Genomic DNA, 26635 nt, shown 5'->3' on the forward strand with positions numbered 1-26635 from the left:
CATTCAATCCGTTTGAATCGAGAAAAGGAGTCATTCTGCTGTTTTGTGTCAGTGTCCCGCAATGTGCATGGAGAAAATAAAGAAAACCAGAGAATTGTCTGAGGAGGTCAGACACAAGATTGTAGCCAAGCATGGACAATCAAGGCTGCAAGTCCATCTCCAGAGACCTTGATGTTCCTGTGTCCACCGTACGCAATGTTATCAGGAAGTGTCAGGCCCATGGCAATGAAGCCAACCTCCCTGGACGTGGACGCAAGAGAAAACTTGATCGAAGATTGCAGCGAAGGATTGTTTGAATGGTGGAGAAAGCACCTCAATCAACTCCCAAACAGATTTAAGCTGACCTTCAGACACAAGGTACGAGTTTCAACTCGCACCATCCGTCACCAACACAATGAAAGGGGGTTCCATGGGAGGAGACCCAGGAAGACCCCACTGCTGAGGGAGACATAAGAAAGCCGACTGGGGTTTGTCAAAACACACCTAAATAAGCCAAAATCTTTCGAGAATGACCTGTGGAAAGATGACCAAATTGCAGTTGATGTAACTAGCAACGGTACCCGCCTACCCGCCCTACAGGTGGGGGCTTCAATTGGGAGGCCCAAATGAAAAGGCAAAATATCAGAAGGCTTTTTTTATTTTAAACGATTCATATGAACATCCGTTGAATCATCCCACACGCAAATCATCAAAATGTAAACACAACATGGCGCCCATTTTGAAAAAAAGATCTGAATTCTGCAAAACGGTAGTGGCCGCTACACGTCTCTCTCAGTCGCACATTTATGTGTGAAGAGTGCGCGCCGAATCTAACATTGAAGCGGCCGCTACACCTGTTTCTCAGTCGCTTTGCAACACACTGCCGTGTTACTTCGGAGCCGCACGTTTATAAAGGAAGAGTTCGTCAGGAGTCGATCTACTCTCTCCTGGTTCGTAGAATTTCAACAAAAGCCACATCACTGTTCATATCGGTAAATATTATTCCATCGTGTTTGGGAAAACTGGAAAACTTGTAAATACAATATAGCCTATTTTACTATCAGGGGCCCCAGGAATACCCACCCAAAATATCGTTGCGATCGGTTGAGCCGTTTTTGTGGTACTTTCCAACGGACGGACGGACATTTGGTGAATTATAGAAAGATTCTCTTTGTTTACAGAAAACAAAATGAAGCCTTCAAAGAAAAGAGCACCTTCCCTACAGTCAAACATGGAGGAGGTTCAGTGATGTTTTGGGTTTGCTGTGCTGCCTCTGGCACTGAGTATATTGAATGTGTGCATGGCATCATGAAATCAGGAGATTACCCAGGCATTTTGGAGTGCAATGTTCAACCCGGTGTCAGAAAGCTCGGTCTCCGTCGAAGGTCATGGGTCTTGCAGCAGGACAATGACCCCAAACACACTTCAAAAAGCACCCAGGAATGGTTCAAGACAAAACGTTGGACTGTTCTGAAGCAGCCAGCAACGAGTCCAGATCTAAATCCCATTGAACACCTGTGTGGAGATCTGAAAACAACAGTTGGGAGAAGGCACCCTTCAAATCTGGGAGAACTGGAGCAGTTTGCACGAGAAGAGTGGGACAAACTGCCAGTAGGGAGGTGTAGGAAGGTCATTCGTGGCTACAGGAAGCGCTTGACTGCAGTTATTTTGTCCAAAGTCTGTGGTACCAAAGGGTGTCAATACTTTTGTCATGGCTTTTATTTTTATTTTCCGATTTAAAAGGATATATTAAGATCTGAATCAAAAACAAAGGTTCTGTAATATTAACGGTGAAATAAAGAATTGTGGAGACCAAATACTTTCATCAATTTCAACCTTTTTTGAGAGAAAATCGAGTTATTTGAAAAAAGTGCAAGGGTGCCAACAGTTTTGGCCACAACTATGTGTGTGTGTATATATATATGTATATATATATATATATATATATAGCTTATTCCACATATGATCAGTTCATATTCCACATATGATAGCAACTGATCATATATATATATGATCAGTCGAGCGAAATTTTGCTTATTCAAAGAAAACATGCATAGTTATTACTAATAGGCTTTAAAATCTGGTTCAGGAACTTGCATTATGTATTTTATTAACCTGAGGTCAATGCACAAGGAAAAGCTGAATGAGGTGGGAAATGGCCAAACAACAGGGTAGAGAAGCTCCAGGAACACACAAAAAATGGCAGAGTTGCAGAGTCGAATGGAGCACAAATACAGTTTGGAGGAAAGTCAGCCACTTGAGCTGGTGGTGAGTTGCAGTTTTGAAAGGTTAAAGACAGGAGCACGACTGGACACACTCAGGTAGGGAATATTCCAGCCAAGAGAAAAGATGAATAAACTGATTGTATTACAGATAAATTACAGTAGTTTCATACGTACTTCCCTTGAAGTCCAATTTTGGCGGAGACCTCATCGAGTTCACTAGTGGTTCTCTTGGTGTTGCCACACGCCCTTTAAAGTCTTGCCAAACACCATTTTGTGGCGGCTCCAGCATACACTTGATGCCCCCACCTTCCCCATCCAAACAATAAGCATCGACCTTTCCTGCCTGTACCTATTCAAATTAGTAGTTTCCAATAATTCATATTTTTTCTCCACCTTATCCCATCAAACACTTTTCTCTTCTGTTGACCCATCCTGCGCCATTTCAAGAGTTAAAGAGCCCAGACAAAAGGGGTAGGGGTGGAAGAGGCAAGTCGGTTAAACGAGTTCAAACAAATCGGTATAATCCATACGACTCAGCCCATGCACAAAGGCCATGTTCGATCAGTTTGTGGGCAAGCCTGTTTATGAACGACTTAGCTGCTTGGACTTTGCTAACCAACACGTCAATCAAAAGCAAACAAATTCCACTAAATTGCAATAGTTTGACTTTCCCTTTGAAGAAAAAACAAAATGTACAATAAATAACATTCCCTTGCAATTTACCCAAATGCTCAATTGCAACAATACTTTTTTAACCCTCCACCACCCCCCCCCCCCTCCCGAAAAAAATAACCCTCTTTTATACCCAATACTACAATGAAAAAGAAGTAACTTTTATTGGAATTCTGCACAAACTGAACAAGTGAAAGCTTAATCACACTACTTAGTTTCTGCAAACTACGAGACATCATTGACATGGATGAGCAAACAATTAATCAAGGTTCTGCAATGTACAGCAAGAGGAAAAGAATAAACAACAAAAAGAAATAAAAAATAACCAAAAACCTTTTGAAAATGCACACAGCACACAATCTACCAAGGAAGTCCCTCGCTATGAAGAATCCCAACCCTCTGATGCACGAGCAAACATTCCACGACTGCCCCTCTTTAAATGGTAATACATACCCATGCTGTCTTGCCGTTCCTCTGCATTTGTACTTTTGGAGCACGTCCATGGCAGCAACGCCTTTTACCATTCACGGGACCCGTTGAGCGCACACAAACACACACAAAGCCTCAACTACATCTCACCACAACCACTCTACTGCCATACCAAATGGCTTGCAAGACCTCGTCATAACAGTATCTAATCAACATACTCTTAGTACTACATTCTTGTTACTCCCACCTCCTCCACACTCCCCTCCACAAACCACGATGACTGTTAAATTCCAGCTGTTAATTCTGCATCACAGACCCCCACAAAATAATCCTCATGACAACAAAGGAAAGTAATTAAGAAAACCAAATAGCGAAACAAAATCGAGCATAGTTCTGCTTACCTTCATCGACCTCGAGATTTAAAAATATATTTAGACTCATCATTGATATCAGTGGCGTGGATACTTGAAACAGTTCTTACCGGGTGCTGCAAAGGTCAAACAACCAACAACGAAAAAAAAACCCCCCCACGAAAAACATCCATCAAACCAGGATCCAACGTGTGCACTCGCGCGAGTCTTGCACTTCACCGCAGACAACCCCATCTCGCTCCGTACACGGTCCAGCCCTTATCATTTTTGTATTATTTCAAAAGCAAACTTAAAGTAGACTTCTACATATCATCCCATGTTAAAGACAGATTCAGTGGGACAAAGGTTGGAAATCGAGTGCAACACAAACTGCATACAATGATGGTCAAATGCAAAATCAAAATTCCAAATCCAAAAGACAAAACTCTGTCATCAGTGCGGCCTGCTTTCAGTCAATGCTCAAACGATATGTAGCAGCTTGCATTAGTATAGCAATTTAAAAGTTGTTGCTCAAACAAGGCCCAACCACCGACTACCCTCCCGTGTTATCGCTACACGCTCTACGTTACATACGGCATATGCACAAGCCGGACGGACGTTTCAATACATTACTGTTCATGCCAAAAAAAGTACAGAAAACAATTACTTTTTGAAGATTATCCACAACAAATATGCAACAGGTCACACGTACGTCAAAACAGTTTTGTCACGAGGGGTCAGAACGTTGCACAAAAAAAACAACAACAATTGGATGCATGAAAAGCAAAATCATTTGGAAAAAATTTAGCGAAGCCTTGGATCGACTTTACATCAATGAACTAGTGTCAGCGAGAATAAATGCAATGTCAGAATCAAGGTAAAGATTTCCGTTATCATTTGGATTTGTTTTGGGATACTTACAAAGCGTCTAAATGGACGGCTGCAGAGGAGAAATTGTCCAAGAAGAAAACTCGAAGCATCCAGACAAGCAAGATGGTTAAAAAAAAAAAAAAAAAAAAAAATGTATATTTATATATATATATAAATAAGCATTACGGTCAATTTACTGTGCTGCTCAATGCAGGAAATGTTACATACCGCATTTGCATACGTCTGGCTTTCATTCGCTATGTGGTAAATCAGTTCGACTGCAATGCTTCACATATGCAGTCAATACAAAACGTTGCTTTGTGGGCAAGGGAAAAAATAAAAAATAAAATACCAGACATTTCACCATTTATCCTTATTTCTTGGAGCAAGGATCTATTTGCATTCAAATCTGTATGCAGGAGTGAGTTTCAAGGCGAATTTTCAGCAATTATTGCAAGCCGATGTAAATGGAGGACAAATGCATTGCAAATGACATTTTGCAACTCACAACGGGTCAAGTCACGTTTCTCATCAATGCATCATATATCATGGCATAAAAACACCAAATCGATGCTGCACGGCACAGATGCCTGGCCACTCACCTTGCAGAGGCGGCCGGCAAGAGACATGCAGGTGCAACAGGGACGCCTAGCCAACGCGTTTAGACCGAGACTGCACCGTGCATCTTAAAAGGTTGCTTCTCGATCTGAAAACAGACTAGTTTCAAATCATCGAGCACGGCATGGCAATAGGACAGTAAAGTAAACTACAAGCACTTAATCAGGTGAATAAACGAGTTCTGATTTTAGTTGCAAATGTAACGAAACAAGAGATTGACATTGATAACTTAGATGCCAACAGTTAATTTCCAAAACAGGCTCAAAACATTTTCAAGTGGCTTTGTACATTTGCACGGGCCGGAGGCAATTGCAACTACGGGAAACTTAATAAGGAAACTTATAAGGGGCGGAAGAGGGGGATAAAAACACACCGATTCATGAAACTCGCCTAAGGTTCGGATTGCTGCCGATTTAACTACACCGCCAAACAAAATAAATACATAACAAGCAGCATTGCGATTGGGGAGATAATCATCGTCAAATCTTTGCACATCGGCTAAGGGCCCACACTGCTATGCTCAATACAAGCCGACAAACGTTCTACAGCAACACGACGCTCTGTATATGCAGCAATTCATTTCACGCAATATGATCCTTTTCATTGCAGAACGCTTGCAAACAAGAAACTCTCCCCCAAAAAAGCTAGAACAAATGAGTTTAATGTATCAGTACAAGCAAAAGGCAACAACACTCCTCCAACCCGAAAACTGGCAACGTCTTCATAGTTTTGGCGCAAGGAAATCCCCCTTCTGTTGAACTTACCAGTATGATGTTTAAAAGCTTGATAAAACACGGTGCACTGGAGAATTCACACAAAATCCACTTGTCTGGAATCAAACCGACTGCCTTTCCCACCTAACCCTCTCCTCACTCTCATCCCCAAGCATCACTCTCACAACAGTATCAAATGACTTTGAAACAAGAAAAACAGATGGAATGTTCTAGTCAAAGCAGAACCTTATAAAAACATTTTAATCACAAATCATGCCAGTCAAGATATCCAAAACATAACTGCTTTTATACACTGGAAATAATAAAAATAACAAAAGACTTCTGTGCTAAGTTCAGGTACTTAGAAGATGACGTGTGTGCTGCAGCAAAATAATCTTCGTGCAGTCTGCATCGACACAGCTAACAAAATGCTTTCTGTCCACAACGGAGCAACACATCCACTTGGCAAGGTTCGCCATTCTTATTGGCCCTGCAGAGCAAAGAAAAGCAAGAGAGAGAGAGAGAGAGAGAGAGAGAGAGAGAAGACAGAGAGAGGGAGGAGAGGAAGAGAGAGAGAGCGGGGTCGGAGAGGAAGAGAGAGAGAGAGAGAGAGAGCGAGCGGGGGAGGAGAGGAAGAGAGCGAGAGAGAGAGCGGGTGAGGAGAGGAAGAGAGAGAGGGAGAGCGGGGGAGGAGAGGAAGAGAGAGCGAGAGAGCGGGGGAGGAGAGGAAGAGAGAGAGAGAGAGAGAGAGTGGGGGAGGAGAGGAAGAGAGCGAGAGAGAGCGCGGGGGAGGAGAGGAAGAGAGAGAGAGAGAGAGCGGGTGAGGAGAGGAAGAGAGAGAGGGAGAGCGGGGGAGGAGAGGAAGAGAGAGCGAGAGAGCGGGGGAGGAGAGGAAGAGAGAGAGGGAGAGCGGGGGAGGAGAGGAAGAGAGAGCGAGAGAGCGGGGGAGGAGAGGAAGAGAGAGAGAGAGAGAGAGTGGGGGAGGAGAGGAAGAGAGCGAGAGAGAGCGCGGGGGAGGAGAGGAAGAGAGCGAGAGAGAGAGCGGGTGAGGAGAGGAAGAGAGAGAGGGAGAGCGGGGGAGGAGAGGAAGAGAGAGCGAGAGAGCGGGGGAGGAGAGGAAGAGAGTGAGAGAGAGAGAGAGAGAGAGAGAGAGAGTGGTGGGGGGGGGGGGGGAGAGAGAGAGAGAGAGTGGGGGGGGGGGGGGGGAGAGAGAGAGAGAGACAGAGAGGAGAGGAAGAGAGGGGTAGAGGGGAAGATAGGGAGAGAGGTAGAGTTAGAGAGGTAGATAGAGAGAGGCAGATAGAGAGGGGTACAGAGAGGTAGATAGAGAAAGGCAGATAGAGAGGGGTACAGAGAGGTAGACAGAGAGAGGTAGATAGAGGGGTAGAGAGAGGTAGAAAGAGAGGAGAGGAAGAGATAGAGAGCGGGGGAGGAGAGGAAGAGAGAGAGCGGGGGAGGAGAGGAAGAGAGAGAGAGAGAGAGAGAGCGGGGGAGGAGAGGAAGAGAGAGCAAAAGAGCGGGGGAGGAGAGGAAGAGAGAGCGGGAGAGAGAGAGAGAGAAAGAGAGAGAGCGAGGCAGGGGGAGGAGGAGGAGGGGGAGGCGGAGGAGGAAGAGAGAGAGAGAGAGAGAGAGAGACAGAGAGGAGAGGAAGAGAGGGGTAGAGAGGGGAAGATAGGGAGAGAGGTAGAGGTAGAGAGGTAGATAGAGAGAGGCAGATAGAGAGGGGTACAGAGAGGTAGACAGAGAGAGGTAGGTAGAGAGGAGAGGAAGAGATAGAGAGGAAGGGGGAGGAGGAGAGGGGGGGAGGAGGAGGAGGAGGAGGAGGAGGAGGAGGAAGAGAGAGAGAGAGAGAGAGAGAGAGAGAGAGAGAGAGAGAGAGAGAGAGAGAGAGAGAGAGACAGACACGCATTTGTTAACAAGGAGCCAGAGGACCAAATGTGTCAGACACCGCCGCACCACTCGCTGAATCTTGCAGGAAACAAGGAGGGTTAGAAACATGGTGAACAGCACAGTGGAAGAAAGAAAATTATTGACATAAACAACATGTGGATTTCATTATGGATGGTCACCTAATTCAATTTGGAAATTGCCACAACTGATCTATCAGGTCTGCAAGAATGGTGAGTGCACGAGTCAGGGGCCAAGGTTTGCTCTATATTTTGGAGGGCTCACGCACAAAACATCTATTTGCCTTTTTTTCTCCCCTGCACTCTGCTCCCCCTTCTCCATGACAGCAGTTAGCATACCTGTTAAAATTAGGTTGAGAAAATTTAATTTTTGCACCGACGTGCCGAGTCCTCCTAAAGCCTTGTTTCCCATTTAACCTGGTGAAAGCACACGATTTGTTTCCCATTCAGAAGTGCACGTGTTGTGTGGCGGTCACCACGCAAAGATAAAATAGTGCAGGGAAAGCGTGGATTGAAAGCTTATTTGTTAATACGGTAACAGAAAAAAAACAAAAAAAAAAACGTTTTAAACGGATGAACACAACCACGGAGAAATTATAAACGTATGCAGGAAAACCTCACTGAGCTGCACTTCAGATATCGTATTCATAATTGGCAATGATCAAAGGGAAGTAAAATAAATAAAAAACGCCTCCCCACAGGCAGGCGCACACGATACAGGAACGTGCTCTTGAATGGAAGAATCCAATGGCTTTCTTGTGAACATTCACTCGAACACGGTCAAGTGCTCGAGTGTGCTCCGCAGTCTTCTGTCAAATGCTCGAGCGTGCTCCAGTCTTCCTATTCTTCATCAAATTAAATTGCATCACCAGTTAAGTGGCGTTTTTCCTGCATTTTACCCATGTAAACAAATACGCTAAAGGAAGCGATCCATAAATCAATGATAACCATATGTGATCGGCTTTCGGCCCACATAGGAGGTACAGTCACGTGAAAAAGTAAGTACACCCCATGTAAAGTTTTGACTTTTTCAACATATTTCAACATACAGCTATTTGATCTTCATTTCCACAATATTGATAGATAAAGGTGATATAATATAACAAATATCATGAAACATTTACATTTTGTAGTCCATTGTATAATTTAAATAAACATAAATGCAAATTTCACATGTGGAAAAAGTAAGTACACCCTTGGCTCGAATAGGTGGTATTGCCCCCTTTGGCAGAAACAACCTCAAGTATGCATTTCTTATAACTGTCTACAGGTCTCTGACATCGACTGGGAGAAATTTTTGCCCGCTCCTCCATGCAGAATTCTTTCAGCTGTGCGATGTTTGAGGGGTTTCTTGCATGCACAGCACGTTTCAAATCCCCCCACAACATCTCGATGGGATTTAGATCCGGGCTTTGACTTGGCCATTCCAGAACCCTCCATTTCTTTCTTTTCAGCCATTCCTTGATGGATTTACTGGTATGTTTAGGGTCATTGTCATGTTGCAAGGTCCACTTTCGGTTGATCTTCAACTTTCCGACAGATTTCCGACATTATCCTCAAGCACCCTCTGGTACAATGAAGAATTCATAGTAGATTCTATGATGGTGAGCTGCGCAGGCCCTGATGCAGCAAAGCTGCCCCAAACCATATTTCCACCACCATGCTTCACAGTTGGTATCAGGTTCTTGTGGTCAATTTGCTGTCTTTGGTTTTCGCCAAACATGTCTCTGGTACTGTGGCCAAATAGCTCTACCTTTGACTCATCTGTCCAGAGCACATTGTTCCAGAAGTGCTGGTCTTTGCCTAGGTGTTCATTGGCAAACTTTAGTCTTGCCCTGATGTTCTTTCTGGACAGCAAAGGTTTCCTCCTGGCACACCTCCCGTGTAGATCAAATTCGTGCAGCCTCTTTCTAATGGTAGAATCATGCACTTTGACATCAACAGTGGCAAGAGATACATGTAGGTCCCGTGATGACATTCTGGGGTTGTTAGAGACTTCTTTCAGCATCTTGCGGTCTGCTCTCGGGCTGAACTTGCTGGGGCGGCCTGGCCTGAACAAGTTGGCAGTTGTTTGGAATCTTCTCCACTTGTAGATGATCTTCCGGACAGTCGAATGATAGATTTCAAATTGTTTGGAGATTTTAAAATCCCTTCCCAGACTCGTAGGCATCTATAACCTTCTTTCTGAAGGCCTCAGAGAGCTCTTTTGATCTCTGCATGGTGACGCCGCACACTTCCACAACAAAGAGCAAACCAAACTAAATGTCTGAGGTTTAAATAAGACAGGTTCCTCCAAGATCCTCTCTAACAATGTTCTAATCATTTGCACCTGAGCTGGTGCACCTGATTCTAATTTTCGGTATTTGAAGTAGTGATAAATGTAGGGGTGTACTTACTTTTTCCACATGCGAAATTTGCATTTATGTTTATTTAAATTATACAATGGACTAAAAAATGTAAATGTTTCATGATATTTGTTATATTATAATCACCTTTTTCTATCAATATTGTTGAAATGAAGATCAAATAGCTGTATGTTGAAATATGTTGAAAAAGTCAAAACTTTACATGGGGTGTGCTTACTTTTTCACGTGACTGTAGATGACAAAGGGGGTGAGAATGGGACGTCGAGTCAAAAACGAGACACATCAGGTCTGTTCAAAAGTTGCTGAGAGAAGCAAGACATGATCGAGAAAACAAAGAACATCGATTGAGAAACATCTGCTTCAATCGTGGCTACTTGCAAGGCCACGACAGCAAATCATCAGCCTGTCATAGCATCATCAGAACAGAGAGCGGCACAGTGGGCAAAGGCAGAGTAGCTCTGAAGGAGGTCGAGGCACACAATTCGTAAGCATTTCCATGCGGTACATTATCGTCAAACCCAGCAAAGTAGTCTGGAGAGTGTCGCGACACGCAGGTCGACACGGTCAGTCTGGGTGACGAGATCCTGGAAATTGTCGGCCGCGTGGAGAACAGTACGGTACTGTTTAACCCAGGCATGACAGAGAGGTGCCTACACCTGCATGAACAAACTCTTTTCCAACAGATGGACAATGCTCCTCTTCCTCTCCAACTGCAGTGTTCCATACATCTCTCCAATTTAAACTACCCATCAATCTTTCTCGAGCTCCAATCACCAATACACATCTCTTCAGCGAGAAGACAAAGCAGTAAAGATTCAGCTTGCGAAGACAAAATAGCTGAAAATAACGATCTTCAGGTCCAAATCCCACATTGGTCAACCTCAGCCTCCGTGGAGGGTGTTGGGGGATGGGGGATGGGAGGAGGTGGAGGGTCGATCTTCACGTTCGTCCAATTTCTCACTCTACACGAGCATATCGATACATTACGAACATAACTGCCTTCGTCGATTTTGAGAATACTTTTGTGCATAAGGCAATTTTTCCAAAAATAAAAATCTCGTTTTTTGGATCGAAAATTAGTTTGATCGTCTTAAGTTAGCAACATAGTGATATGTTTACTGCTATTTGCAAGAAACCCCCATTTCTGGACCAGGCCAATTGCCATATCATGGGACAGCAAGGTTTTGCTGTCTTCTATTTTAAAACGAAAACGATTCTCCCTGCAGCAGATAAAAGTACATTGTCGATGACGCCTCATGCTAAACAGCCGCTGTAACCAATACACCACTCAATTATTTGGCAAATGCTATTTAGAAATGGTAAAAATCAAATGGAAGATTTCCTATTGGGCAATTGGAGCAAAGATGAGCTGTACATTGAGCCAATGAATGGTCTTGTGGTTATATAACAGTGAGGTCCTCCACAATACAGCCGACCGACCATTGAAATAATCGAAGTAAAATGGCCAACCTTTTTTCACACTTGGGGCGTCGCTGGAAAAGCAGCACAGAGCAGTAATGTAATGCGAGTGATGCGAGATGCCCACACCGAGTGACGATACGAAACAACGGGATTTATAATGAAAAATTTAGCTTTGCAAAGAAGTGACAGCAATGCATCCATTCGTATTGATATTCAATTGTAAGCAGCTGTGAACAGGCTAGATATTAGTCACATGGTTGATATAGTGTTAACAAGCGTTACGCCTAGGTCCCCCGTCGTTGAAGTGATGCGAGTTGACAAAGTGGAAGACGCAAGGCGGCCATCTTGGATTTTGACGTGGCGACCCAATTTTCAACAGCGTTCTTCCTTATGCCGAGATACACCCACACACCAGATTAGAAGTTGGTGCTTCGCTTATTTTTCAAGATATTCCACTCAAGGGTCAGACATACATGGCGACGGTCATCTTGAATTTTGACGTGGCGACCAAATTTTCAATAGGGTTCTTCCTTATTGCTAGATACACCCACACACCAAGTTGGTACTTCGCTTATTTTTCAAGATATTCATCTCACAAGGTTCAGACATACATGGCGGCGGCCATCTTGGATTTTGACATGGCGACCCAATTTTCAATAGCCTTCTTCCTTATGCCGAGATACACCCACACACCAGATTAGAAGTTGGTACTTCGCTTATTTTTCAAGACATTTCGCTCACACGGTTCAGACATACATGGCGGCGGCCATCTTGGATTTGACGTGGCGCCCCAATTTTCAATGGGGTTCTTCCTTATGCCGAGATACACCCACACACCGAATTAGAAGTTGGTACTTCGCTTATTTTTCAAGACATTTCGCTCACACGGTTCAGACATACATGGAGGCGGCCATCTTGGATTTTGACGTTGCGACCTAATTTTCAATAGGGTTCTTGCTTGTGCCGAGACACACCCACACACCAGATTAGAAGTTGGTACTTCGCTTATTTTTCAAGATATTCCACTCAGAAGGTTCAGACATACATGGCGGTGGCCATCTTGGATTTTGACGTGGCAACCCAATTTTCAATAGCGTTCTTCCTGATGCCGAGATACACCCACACACCAGATTAGAAGTTGGTACTTCGCTTATTTTTCAAGATATTCAGCTCACGAGGTTCAGACATACATGGCATCAGACATACATGGTGGCGGCCATCTTGGATTTTGACGTGGGTTGCACCCACACACCAAATTCGAATGCGGTCCTTCGCTTACATGCACGCACACACACACACACACACACACACACGCATGCCCGCACGCACGCACGGACAGACAGACAGAGGGGAAAACCATAGTCTCCCTTTCGCTCCGCGGTGCGACGGGGGACAAAAAAAAAAAAAGAAGAAGTTAACAGGGGACAGGAGGGGGGAGGGTGGGTTCAGCACAGGCCTTTGGCATTGCAAGACTATCTACAGTGGTCGTCTTTGTGCCCCCAAAAAGTGCAAACCAGTAGGCCAGTTGACTTGGTATCTCTGGGAAAGTGGAGGGCAGGTCACCGAGCCGGTGCCTGAGGAAATCTTATACCCGTCAAAACAGCCAAGGGACCGTCCGATGGTCCAATGTAAAGCTCGTCTTTGCTCCAAAGTGAAAAGGAGGTTTGCATTTATTGGAAATTAAACGAAAAACTCACAATCATTTATACAATTAATTCACTTTCAATTTTGCAAAAGAACATAGCACTTTTCAATAGGAAAATTTAAAATATAAAAAACCCTCATTCCAAAATTGAATACGCAGTTGAAAAAGCAAAAGGCCCCCAAACTTGAACCTTCTTGATCACAAACTGTTTGCCACACCGTTTTGAGGTTCCATCAGCACGCCTGCATTCTTATAGCCATCACCTGCATTAAATCAAGGGCAACACGCCACCATTTGCGAGTTCTATCTTCCTCAGCACAATTGTACAAGGAACCGTGATTAGGCAAAGCACCGTTCTCAGATTAATTTATTTTTTGTTAAAAAACTGAAAAATAAAGTACATTTGAGGTTGGGGCATGGAGTGAAAAATTAATTTTAACTTAAGGGGAGTGGATAGGGGTAGCAGCCCAACATGAATGCTCCAGGGGTTCTGACCAAGAGGAAACAACTTCACAAAAATGGAAGTGATGCTTATGTAGCCATGGTAACGCATTGCATGCACCAATTTCACCTCAATAACCAGTCTGAGAATCCAGTGAGAAGTACAAATAAGCTTGTACGAGAGATGCCCCCTCATTGAACCCACAAATTATAAAGCCTGACGGATGTGTGGGTGATGACTACTACTAATAATCACAACTTGCACCACTTAAGAAAGGAATGTGTGAAATGCAACACAACAAAACAATTAACAAAGACAAAAGTTAGAGAAATGTACAAAAACAAAAATTGTACCTACCAGTAGTTGGAACCTGCTTACAGACACAAAGGGGCACACGTGTGCGCGGGTGGAAAGCACACGGTGTGCTCAACAAGGTGCGACATGACAAATTCGTACCGGCGGCGGAGCCTGCCCTGGGGGCGGCGGTTGCTGAGTGGCGGGAGAAGCGGAGGCCACCGGAGCGGGCGGGCCTCCGGGACCCTGAAGGACGCCCGGGGGTCCGGTGGGAGGCTGGGATTGTCCGTAATAGGCCGCCTGCTGACGATAGTAGTCGGCCCAAGCGGCGGAGTAATCGGGCTGGCCAGGCGGTGCGCCGGTGGACGTTTGGGCGGTTTGAGCTGAAACAAAGACAAAGCGGTGAGAATGTGAGCGGGAGGACCTTTCTTAAAAACACGCTTTTAAAGTTTGCTCGAAAAGCATAGCTTTTACGATCCTTTTCATTCACCGATACAATTCAAAGAATAATAAAGAAGAACATGATGGGGTTACTTACACTCACCCTGCTTCTTGTAATACTCTTCCCAGGCCTTTGTGTAATCCGGTTGTGTTCCAGGCTGCTGACCTGCGGAACAGCACACACGGCGTCGACTTAGACAAAAGATTATCGAACATGAAAAAATACGGCAACCACAAGCCTGGCTCACAACACCAGGGACACACCACCGAGTGAAACACACCAGCCAAGTTGGATTGCAGTTCCACACCTGAGGGCAGACTTGCAGATGGTGCGCACATGCCTACACGCCGCGGGAGGGGAAAAGGCGCGAAGCTAAAATATTCAAATTTGACTGAACGTGAAGAACAAATTTAATGAACTTGCCAAACCTATTAAAAAGCTTCAATGACGAACGTTCATCACGCACGGATGCAACTTGCTGCTGCGATGTCACATACCTATCTTTTTATAATACTCCTCCCATGCCTTAGTGTAATCAGGCTGGGCGTTAGCTGGAGCAGGCTGCGGCTGTTCGGGAACTACAGGAAATACAAAAACAAAAGTGAATAAACAAAAAAAGTTATTAAAAACAACAGGGAGGATTGCTTTGCAACACATGTCCGCTAACAACCCAATATTTGGAATAGTAAAGCCATACATTTTAAAAATGGATGAAATGCCCTGAAACTTATCATAAAGCCAAGTACCAAGATTCAGTTCAATATGTCAAAGGGTATGGGAAAAGAGTGCAGACAACCACAGGTGTGATGGAGAGACAGACATGGAGAGCAAACGTATAGTCCCCTCTGCCTAGTGGACGAATAATCTAATAACAGAATACAAGCAAGAACAACATTAAACCATGATCGAGACAGACAAGCCGTCTGCAAACTAAACAAGCACGTCCGCAACAAACAAGGTGATCATTGGGCCGTACCTGGGCCTGGAGGCTGGGCACTTGCGGCAGGCGGTGCTGGTGACGTCTGAGGTGGCGCAGGCTGTGGTGTTGGTTGCTGATAATACTGGGCATAATAAGCCGCCCATGCAGCTGCGTTGGCATCCACTGCCGCCTTATCTGCGAACAAATACAAATGCTCCGAATTGGACCGGCTGAGCGCACGTGCCCCTGGCCGGTCGACAGGGCACCGGACTGGCACAAATTGTGCAACCTTTCCACAAAATGCTCTTCAGCTCACTTCATGGATAATAATTTTGTAATCAAGTAAACTAGTGTGTACATGTGAAAAGCTTCAATCTTGTACAATCGTACACTGAAACTGTGAGAGCAGTTAAAGTGTCCTTGAACAACAGATCAACAAGCCAAATAAGCAGAGATGGACAGAATGGCTTTAACAACAGAAAAAACAAAAGCCATTCCAAAATCTTACTTGGATCTTGAGGACCAGGGGGCTGCCACGGCTGGTATGGTGGGCCCCAACCTTGTCCCCCAGGGTAAGGTTGAGGTGGTGGTGGAGGGCCGCTGATGGCGGCGGTCATGGTTGGCCGATGGGGAAACAAAGATAAGCAAGATGAGCCGAATACAGGTGCGCCGAATGAACTTACTACTTTGAGGTACGAAGGTATCGTCTCGGCTAAAAATACAATTGTGCGTGCAATCGAGAAATAAACCGTGTGGTTATCTGCACTATTGCATGGACTCACTGCTGAGGAGGACCGTGTGGTCCGGGAGGTCCGTGTGGTCCAGGAGGTCCAGGATATGGACCAGGGTGGTGAAATGGGCCCGGGCCAGCAGGAGGACCAGGTGGACCAGGAGGACCCTGCAGGGAGAAAGCAACAGTCAGTTTCCAAAAACCATCTACTCTTATCAAAAGGTCAGTGCTCCAAGATGCCCATGTGCAACATGGAACAGGTTGTTATGCTTCCATTGAAATGTTACCATTTAAAAACACATGTACACTCCACACCATAAAACAAACGAACACGCGATTGGTGTTCAAACTATCTATTGATGGCATCATTGGGACAAAGATGATGTGCAAGCCTCCGATGTGTGACAAGGACGAATTGGTTCGATTTTAGAGAAGATCCAAACCAGGATCCAGCCGATCAGTGGGCAAAACATACCTGTTCAGGCTGGTGGAGGTACACACGCTCTACCAAGTGCTGTTCTAGTCAATCTAATCAGTTCTAGTCAGTCAGTCAAAATCTCTAGATCAATGGAGTACTGCTCTGTGCGACGAGGTGGTGCGCTCCAGCATCACATTTCTCTCTCCTGGATTTTGTGCAAACTATCACTCAAACCTTTTTGGTATATCCCACGATTAAACCAAAGCACAAGGTCTGTTTCAGCACGTATAAAAATGAGCTCTCCCATAAGCTTCACTCTGGTGGAGTAAATAAATAAATAGATAAATTAAAAAAATAAAAACGTGTCCATTGACGGAACGTGGAAACCAAAAAGGTGTTGTGATGCGACTTGTCACACTTCAGAACAAACGAAAGATCAGGAAATCTGCCAAACATCGACATAAACTTCAATATTATAAGCCGCAACGTTGCCAAGCTACAATTATACGAGAACCCAACAAAATAAAATGGCAACATGCCCTACCCCATGTACGATGTTGTCAATCATGTGGCGTGCGTGGTCGATCTGCTGTGGTAAGCCACGAATAAGGAAAACCTTGAAATTGGGGTCAGAGTTTGGTGGTGGGTTCCGCTGTAGCTCCACATGTGCACCGGTCTGCTGATTGATGTTCCTCACAGTCTCACCTCCTGCGAATAAAGGCATACGTGGCAATCATGGAAGCACAAGGAGCTCAAATAAAAGAGAACCAGCACCATTAAAAAAGCTTAATCATGCATTTTCTATAAAACACACAAACACAACATAGACCTCATGAAGAATAAAAGATGTCACCCAAACTAAATGTTTCTTTCACAGCAATTAAAACTTCATGACTCACCTCGGCCTATAATCAGACCAACTTTGTTGGTTGGTACAGTATAGCTGAACTGATCTGGAACAGCACCAGGTGGGCCCATCCAGTCGTTTCGGGCAAATCCACGACCTCTGCCACGGCCCATTCCGGGTCCGCCTGGCCCGGGCGGTCCATTCTACCAACAGATGAGTGCACCGAGTTTAGGAAAAGCGTTAAGCAAAAAATATATATATATTGCTTGCAACTATCCCACACATTGCAAACATTTATAGGCATAGATGTTCTATGTTACGGAAAGTTGACAGAATTAACGATTTGAGACGGAAAAACTAGAACAGCATTTGGTGGGGCGCATACCTACACCAGGCTAAACAGTTTACATTTTGTATCCCGCTGATAGGCCAAATGTGGATCCGGACTTGAACAAAAATCTAATCGGCTTGTTCTCGTCACCCAACCAACTCATCCACCAAGTTTTGTCAAAATCCGTCCACAACATTGAAATATCATGCTATATATCGTTTTTGGAGAAGGTGAAGAAACATTTTAAAAATTATCATATCCACATCTTCACCAAAACCTAATCAATTGGTGCTTGTTACACACCCAACCTATCCACCAAGTTCCGTTCAAATCCGTCCATAACTGAGATATCTTGCTCACAGACAGACAGGCATGAAAACAACATCCGTCCACCTTCACTGGGAGAGGTAATATGCAGGAAGGGGGGGAAGGGGGAGGGGGAGGGGACGAAAAGCCAAATCTGCAGTAATAAAAGAGAAAGTGTGTGTGTGTGTGTGTGTGTGTGTGTGTGTCAATCAGTCAGTACGTCTCCTCCATAACTCCAAATCCATGAAACCAAACAGCCCGAAACATTGTGTGCACACTAGAGGAACTCCAAGAGTGCACGAATGAAAACTGGGTGTTTGGGCATATTTAAACATCCCTAAAGATAACTGGCTTATTCAATTCAAACAAAACCAGGCTTTATCCTTGGTCAGCCCGCTATCCCTCAGAGGTGTCTTAAGCTTTGTTTTGGCCTGCTCAAAAATGCCTTGGTTTGGGAACATGCTGAAATGGTTTTACGATAAAAAGCTCAAAAACTCTTTTTTTCCACTTTCCTCACATCATTGAATGCCTGATTTTCATACCTACGAATTGCTGTGTACATCGCTTTTGTCGGTACTATAGTTTTCAAATGAGGAGCTCGGAGTGATCGTCTGCATACGATGTGGCTCTCCACAATGGATTCTCACGGACTAAGTATATAATCGACATCTCTCTTCTGATTTGAGGATCAGAGCTGGTGGACTAAATAAGTGTCTAAATCTGAAAAGGCTACGAAATTAGCAAGGTTTTTGTTTTTGCAAGTGTGCCCCATCAGCAATCAGCTTGCTAAGCCAGTCGTTCCTTAACTATTTTGTTAGAGTGCTTGCTTGAGTGCTTAAGGCACTTGGCGAGCCCTCTGCAAACCGTTTGGTTGTTCGTACGCAAGCCATGGCGATACACGGCAAAAGTACCTGCACAGTTGCTCTGCAAAACACGCCCAAAAATACATCAATCGACAAAGTTTGCCCCACCCACCTGTGTTTGGTGCCTCACTTAATGAAAATGTTGTGCAATTTTTGTTTTACACGACATTTCCCCTTTTTGTGCGATCTGCTTTCATTATCCGACCCGATCTGTCACTTCGACATAGATAGATAAATACATTGGTGAAACTGCAGAACTTCCGAAAAAAGGAAAGCAACGAGCAAAACGACTCCCCACTATGGGGGAAAGGGGAGGTCTGGGCATATCCCCTACCCCCCACCCCCCTTACTTACCTTTCACCAAGCACATATCTGATTATTTATTTTGCAATTAGAATTCCAGGCCATAGAAGGACGTATTAAGCTGACGTAACAACCCAACATGGCATGCGTTTAAAACATGGGAATTCTTCCGTATTTGAATGAATGAATGAATGAATGATCGTTTTAAGGCCATTTTTCCCCGCCGGAGCGGGGGTTAGCCTTGCGGGCCCCATGATCTCATGGTTCCGTTTGAGGCAACGTTTTTATGGCCGGATGCCCTTCCTGACGCCAACCCTCGGTCGCCTCTTACGATGCGCAAGGATACGGTGTACCTATTCTAAACCGGGGTACACAAGATCATTCATCCCAGCAAGCTGGTACTCAATTTGCCGACCTCGGAAGGATGACAGGCTGAGTCAACCCCCCTGGTGTTAAATTCAGCGATCGACCGGGATTCAAACCCAGGATCCTAGGATCCCAAGCCAGCACCCTAACCGCTAAGCCAACACCAGGCTAAAATCCTTAATTAGCCGAATCAACTCAGGAGATCATGACGATCATGACGATCATTTCAGTAAATCAGAAAGCTCCAGTACAACTCCACAAAAAACATCTCGTACTCTTGTTTTGCTGAAGGGGTTTCCCAGAATCATTGAGTAGAGAGAGCCTGACACATTCAATTAATGAGCTCGCGGTGCAGCACAGGCATTACGGGCAAAATTACCTCCTCCTGCCTCAGTTCTTAAGACTTATTGGTCTCGTATCGATGTGGCCACATACTTGACGACTAACAGGCAATATTAGGTTTTGTATTTATGTGCAGCAGAATTGTGTTTTTACTTCATGCAATTTAAAGACGGCAGATCGGTATTTCCCGTTAGGTTCACAGGAGGGAACAGTGATGGGAAAATTCACAATGAACACTATTTCCATGTTTGCCACCATAGACAGATGTTCTCCTGCCTATCGGACATCTGATCACGGTAACGTGCTTGCAAGCTTTTGTACCCGGCTAACCAACAAAAATACCTCAAAACGACCATGGGAGTAATTCACATAATCGTGCTCATGATGTGTTAGCATTAAACCCCATCTGCTTGGAATTGGTTTTGAAACGAATCAGCAAATTGGAAAAGCACCTCACTTTTCTGTAATCACTGCATGTTTTTCTGACGACAAAAATACGGAAACCTCCGTATGGGTTGTTACAAAAAGATGGATTTCCGTGCTATACGGAAGGCGTTTTCCCCATGCACATATAAAAATATAACGTCCATCTACCTCGTGATCGGAGTCCTGCCTTTTTAGTTTGAGCTGTGAAAAGCATGACTGACATTTTGTGTTCTCTGTGGCTTGATATATTTTTGAATTGAATTTCGATAATGTTCCACTTGAATTCCTCTTTTTTTCAGCCCGCTGTTTAAAGGTAAACCTTTGGGGTTGTCGTTTTTATGTACTTTATGCATGTGTACGTGTATACGTGTGTGCATGTGTGAGTGTGTATATATTACCGCAACGGAACTTGCAACAGGCTGCGGTGCCTTGTTCACAACGCTCCACTCACAAGCGCTCATTTCGTCCTCGTGTTCGGAGTTCCGCCATGTTTGTTCGAGCTGCGAAAAGCATAGGCTGACATTTTGTGTTCTCTGTGACTTTATATATTTTTGAATTGAATTTGATAATTTTCCACTTGAATTCCTCTTTTAAGAACCTCCGTTTAAAGGTAAACCTTTGGGGTGGTCGTTTTGATGTACTTTATGCGAATATACATGTGTGCCTGAGCATATATTACCGCGGACCTTGGAGGAGGCAACTTTGCCTCGGGCACAACAGTCAACTCACAAGCACTGATACAGGAGGGAGGTATGTGCAGGCATTTAGCATAACATACTCTCTGCTAATCCCAGTCTCTCTCCCATCCCTCCCCTCCACCCCCTCTTCCAGGAGTGTACACCGACGTGTGGTGAAGCATCGCTTTCCCTCCTTCCTCACTCCAACCTTGCTGGCCCCTCCTCCTCTCTCCCATACCCTTCCCCGCTGCCCCCCCCCCCTCCGTCAAATCTCGCAGGAAGATGGCTCCTTCCAAAAGAAGCCAAAGTACAAGAAGAAGCTAGTAGCTAGCTCTACCCCCGAAAAAAAAAACAAAAAAAAAAAAACATTTTTTCAAGCTTCTTCCAGAGCAGCCTCAACTCAACAACAAGAAGCAAGACAAGAGGCAAACACGGCAGGAATAGCTGCATCCAGGAACGAGCCCTGGAGGGAAAAATAAAAGCCTGCATTCTCCGACAATCCAGTCTTGGATTAAGCTTCTGATCCATTAGTGGATTAGTTGCTATTGGCTCAATGTCAATTACTTGCAGGCACTGCGATACAATTAAATGGACAGGAGCTCCAGGGTCATGCTGCAATAAACAGTGGCAAGGTTCGACTGCCCCAAATCAATGCACCTCCCGAACCACTACATACGTTCTTCACAGTCAACACTCCAAATCAAATAATTTCCAAAAAACATCAGAAGATACAAATCATGCTTCCACACAAGACATATTTTGGGACCACAAAAGAAGCCTGGTGTTGGCTTAACGGTGAGGGTGCTATCTAGGGATCCTGGGATCCTGAGTTTGAATCCTGGGTGATCGTTGAATTAACGCCAGGGGGGTTGACTCAGCCTGTCATCCTTTCGAGGTCGGCAAATTGAGTACCAGCTCACTGACAATTAGGGCACTGCATCAGCGGCACAAACACGCTTCCAGAGAAATGATGCAACCAGCAGCCACAGGCTGCATACGAAACAACAACCACAAAAGAACTGCAAGCAAGCTACATTACTGGTCAGAAGTTTTAGACCACCTCAATTTTCCCAGTTTTTAATTGAAATTTACACAGTTTAATGTCCAGTGAATAACCTGAAATGGTACAAAGGTAAGCAGTAAACTGCTCGAGTTAAAAAAAAATGTTTAGGTTAGCAAAAACAGGAAAATAATGTAAATTGCACAGTTATATTGTAAAAAAAAAAGGCCTTCTTCAGGGAACAAGTAATGGGTTAACAACTTACAGCTGTTCTGCAGCAATGTAAGTAAATTAAGCCTTGAAAGTTGATGCAAACAATTCCTGCAGGTGTCCCAACCTCTGCTGATTACTTGATTACAAACCCACTGTCTGTATAAAAGCAGTATTGGAACAGACTGTTATTACACCCTCTGAAGCATTTTTTGGACAATATTGCACTGCAGCAAATAGTATATTGGAAACTGGAGGAAACTCTGACAGGAAGAGGTCTGGCAGACCCAAAGCCAGATAGGCGGCTCACAGGACAACAGCTTCAAGCACAGCTTAACACTGGTCGAAGTAAGCAAATCTCAGTTTCAACTGTGAAGAGAAGACTTCGAGGTGCAGGTTTGACAGGTCGAGTGGCAGTAAGAAAGCCATTGCTAAGATGGCAAAATAAGAAAAAGAGGCTTGCCTGGGCCATGAAGCACCACCAGTGGACTACTGAAGACTGGAAGGTCTTATTGACCGATGAATCAAAATTTGAAATCTTTGGTTCATCACGCAGGCTTTTTGTATGCCGTCGAGGAGGCGAAAGGATGGTTCCTCAGTGTGTGGCACCAACTGTCAAACATGGAGGAGGAAGCATGATGGTCTGGGGCTCTTTTGCTAGATCCAGAGTGGGCAACTTGCACAGAGTTACTGGCACCCTGAACCAAAACGGCTACCACAGCATTTTGCAATGCCATGCAATACCCTCTGCCATACACCTAGTTGGTCAGGGGTTCATCCCACAGCAAGATAATGACCCTAAACACACCTCCAGGCTATGTCAAAACTACCTTCAAGGAAAAGAACAAGCCGGAAGGCTTCAAATCATGGAATCCTGTCAAAAGAAACCCACGGTGCTTTCCGGCTCCAAAGAAACCCACGGTGCTTTCCGGCCCCAAAGAAACCCACGGTGCTTTCCGGCCCCAAAGAAACCCACGGTGCTTTCCGGCCCCAAAGAAACCCACGGTGCTTTCCGGCTCCCGGCCCCAAAGAAACCCACGGTGCTTTCCGGCTCCCGGCCCCAAAGAAACCCACGGTGCTTTCCAGCTCCCGGCCCCAAAGAAACCCACGGTGCTTTCCGGCTCCCGGCCCCAAAGAAACCCACGGTGCTTTCCGGCCCCAAAGAAACCCAAGGTGCTTTCCGGCCCCAAAGAAACCCACGGTGCTTTCCGGCCCCGAAGAAACCCACGGTGCTTTCCGGCCCCAAAGAAACCCACGGTGCTTTCCGGCCCAAAAGAAACCCACGGTGCTTTCCGGCCCAAAAGAAACCCACGGTGCTTTCCGGCCCAAAAGAAACCCACGGTGCTTTCCGGCCCAAAAGAAACCCACGGTGCTTTCCGGCCCAAAAGAAACCCACGGTGCTTTCCGGCCCAAAAGAAACCCACGGTGCTTTCCGGCCCAAAAGAAACCCACGGTGCTTTCCGGCCCAAAAGAAACCCACGGAGCTTTCCGGCTACAAAGAAACCCACGGTGCTTTCCGGCTCCCGGCCCCAAAGAAACCCACGGTGCTTTCCGGCTCCCGGCCCCAAAGAAACCCACGGTTCTTTCCGGCCCCAAAGAAACCCACGGTTCTTTCCGGCCCCAAAGAAACACACGGTTCTTTCCGGCCCCAAATAACCCACGGTGCTTTCCGGCCCCAAAGAAACCCACGGTGCTTTCCGGCCCCAAAGAAACCCACGGTGCTTTCCGGCCCCAAAGAAACCCACGGTGCTTTCCGGCTCCAAAGAAACCCACGGTGCTTTCCGGCTCCAAAGAAACCCACGGTGCTTTCCGGCTCCAAAGAAACCCACGGTGCTTTCCGGCTCCAAAGAAACCCACGGTGCTTTCCGGCTCCAAAGAAACCCACGGTGCTTTCCGGCTCCAAAGAAACCCACGGTGCTTTCCGGCTCCAAAGAAACCCACGGTGCTTTCCCGCTCCAAAGAAACCCACGGTGCTTTCCGGCTCCAAAGAAACCCACGGTGCTTTCTGGCTCCAAAGAAACCCACGGTGCTTTCCGGCTCCAAAGAAACCCACGGTGCTTTTCGGCTCCACGCACCCACTGTGCTTTTCGGCTTCATGCATCCACAGTGATTTTCGGCTTGACGTACCAACTGTGTTTTTTGGCATATTTTTCACAAATAAATGTTTGTTTATTTGTTCCCACCGATAACAAAATGAAATTTATTTTGGAAACGGAATGTTTGTTTTTTAATGGAAAAGGCACTTTTTGAAATGACAAATCACTAGATCCTCATTTATGCCGACAAAGAAAACTGTGGATTGTGAAGCACACATCTGTTAACACACCACAAATACCTTATTCAAACATTGATGTCATCAGCATGTCAAAAGCATACCTGAACACTGGAAATCAGTTCCGTGACCAGCTGTGCTGCATGCTGACAGCGATCCGGTGGGCCTACAATTGAAGCCATTTTGTCTGGGCCAGAACCATCATCTAAGAGGAAAGAAAAAAATTAACCAGGGAATTTAAAGAACAAAACAAGCCTGTATGTGTGTAATAGAACTGTGCATAGCTGTGGTGAAACAATAAAATAGTGTATCCACCTCTCAATTTGCAAAGATGCTTTATTAAAGCACAGTGGCAAAGGTAAAACTCATGACAGCTTTGTCGAAATAATTTTGTACCTCAATAATCAATAATAACAAGATTAACTAGAAAGAGCAATGAGATTGCAGACCCTTGCCAGGACGTTTTTTTTCAGTGGTTTTTAAGGATTTTGTGTTAAAACAAATATGGCGGCCGAACCACATGACCAAGGACCTTTCTTTTTTTTCTCCACCAATTTATCCCGAGATGATGCTCAAGAAATTTCATCTTGATCAGATGAAGTTTTGTACTTGTCGAATTATGACGTCATAATGGAGGCACCCATGACATCAACAACAGACAAACAACAGGCATTTTAAAGGCCATTTTCCCTGCAAGAGCGGGGGTCAGCCTTGTGGTCCCCATGACAATCTTCTCCATTTTGCCCTATTTTCTGCATCTCCCCTTGTTAACCCTGGTGTTGGCTTAGCGGCTAGGGTGCCAGCTTAGGATCCTAGGTTCAACGCCAGGGGGGTTGACTCAGCCTGTCATCCTTCCGAGGTCGGCTAATTGAGTACCAGTTCACTGGTAATTACCTGTTTGTTGTAAAAGGCGACAAACAGGGTTGGCGGCAGGAAGGGCATCCGGCCGTAAAACATTGCTTCAAAAAGGGGACCAACAAAAACAACAACAACCACGGTGCCCAAAAAAGGCCAACCCCCGCTTTGCGGGGAAAAATGGCCTCTAAAGGTTTTTTGTTCCCCCCCCCCCCCCTCCCCCCTGTTAACCCCCTTGCCTGCATTTCTTCTTCGACCATCTTTAGCCAAGTCTTTCTCGGTCTTCCCCGCCCTCTACTTCCTTCCACATTCATTTCCATCACTCTTCTCAACCAGTCACATTCATCCTTCCTCAACACATGACCAAACCATCTCAAACTGTTTCTCTTCACACCATCTATTCCCATCATCTTTCGCAATTCATCATTTGTCTTCCTCTCTCTCAACGATAATCCGCACATCCACCGAACCATTCGCATTTCCACCCTTTCCAGCCTTCGTTGCTGCTCTACGTTCATTACCCATGTCTCGCTCCCATAAATCATAACACTTCTCACACATGCATGACATCATCATTAGCATATTTTATTCCCATGGAGATTTATTTACAATGAGCCATATTTCAATTTTTTCTATGCAGTGCTTTCAGAGATATGGAGGTGCAAAGTATTTCGGTTTTTCCAAGATGGCGGCCATACCACGTGACATATGACATCATAATTATCATGAAAAAAATTCTACAGGTGGAGTTGCACCAATGGTGAAAATTTCCTGTCAATAGGACCAACGGTTGCAGAGAAAATCATATTATTCTGTGCAGACAAACAAACAAGAAATATGTCGTGCATACGATACTTTAAAAATCCCTAAAATAAGTTATTGGCCTATGATGACCTCAAAATTAGTTGGTGGCTGAATTCAGTGACCTGGTATGCGAACCCTCTTTATCGGATGAAAATTGAGGATTTTAGAAATTCTACAAAGTTGGTGCCCTTTGGCCAATGTTGACCTATTGACCCCAAAAACAATATGCTTCTTGCTTATGACCAACTCTACCATTTGGTGAAGTTTTGTGACGGTTGAAAATTGTGACCTGTAGGCACCTGACAGACAGAATAACGCACACGACCAACCAATATACTTTTAAAACATTCATTTTTCGCAAGTAAACAGACTCAAATGCAATACCCTCTCCTCAGGCGAGGGTAACTAGAAGCTCGCTTTATAACTGCACGCAGTTAGGGCTGAGTACCAAACTGCCCTGCTTCGATACAACCCTGTTTTGATCTGACAACTGACCCATGATATCATCTTTATCAAATTGAATGCAGAATGGGTAGTTAGTTAATAACATCTTTAAAGTTTCTTATTGATCGATACGATTTATTTTTAACCA

At 44.9% G+C, this 26635-nt stretch overlaps 1 protein-coding gene across 50 annotated transcripts in view; it reads right to left on the reverse strand.

Moving 5' to 3' along the window:
- Positions 1–6099: 6099 nt before the first annotated feature.
- The window catches only part of LOC137422869 (far upstream element-binding protein 1), an 83183-nt gene continuing 62647 nt past the window's right edge, over positions 6100–26635 (reverse strand). For 4 of the 50 annotated variants that reach the window (XM_078775013.1, XM_078775000.1, XM_078775011.1 and 1 more), the window contains 12 exons: positions 24489–24589; positions 20624–20725; positions 17341–17491; positions 16986–17149; positions 16075–16191; positions 15802–15916; positions 15351–15488; positions 14872–14952; positions 14655–14714; positions 14471–14539; positions 14095–14315; positions 13204–13459 (listed from right to left, as the gene is read on the reverse strand). In XM_078775013.1, the coding sequence (XP_078631139.1) occupies positions 13430–13459; positions 14095–14315; positions 14471–14539; positions 14655–14714; positions 14872–14952; positions 15351–15488; positions 15802–15916; positions 16075–16191; positions 16986–17149; positions 17341–17491; positions 20624–20725; positions 24489–24589 (1349 nt within the window). In that variant the 3' untranslated portion in view covers positions 13204–13429. Of the gene's footprint in view, positions 6347–13203; positions 13460–14094; positions 14316–14470; positions 14540–14654; positions 14715–14871; positions 14953–15350; positions 15489–15801; positions 15917–16074; positions 16192–16985; positions 17150–17340; positions 17492–20623; positions 20726–24488; positions 24590–26635 lie in introns of those variants that run through there. The other 46 variants (XM_078775037.1, XM_078775022.1, XM_078775036.1 and 43 more) reach the window with 26 other exon arrangements.

The sequence above is a fragment of the Myxine glutinosa genome, chromosome 3 (assembly GCF_964187855.1).
Source record: "Myxine glutinosa chromosome 3, kmMyxGlut1.1, whole genome shotgun sequence".
Taxonomy (NCBI): domain Eukaryota; kingdom Metazoa; phylum Chordata; class Myxini; order Myxiniformes; family Myxinidae; genus Myxine; species Myxine glutinosa.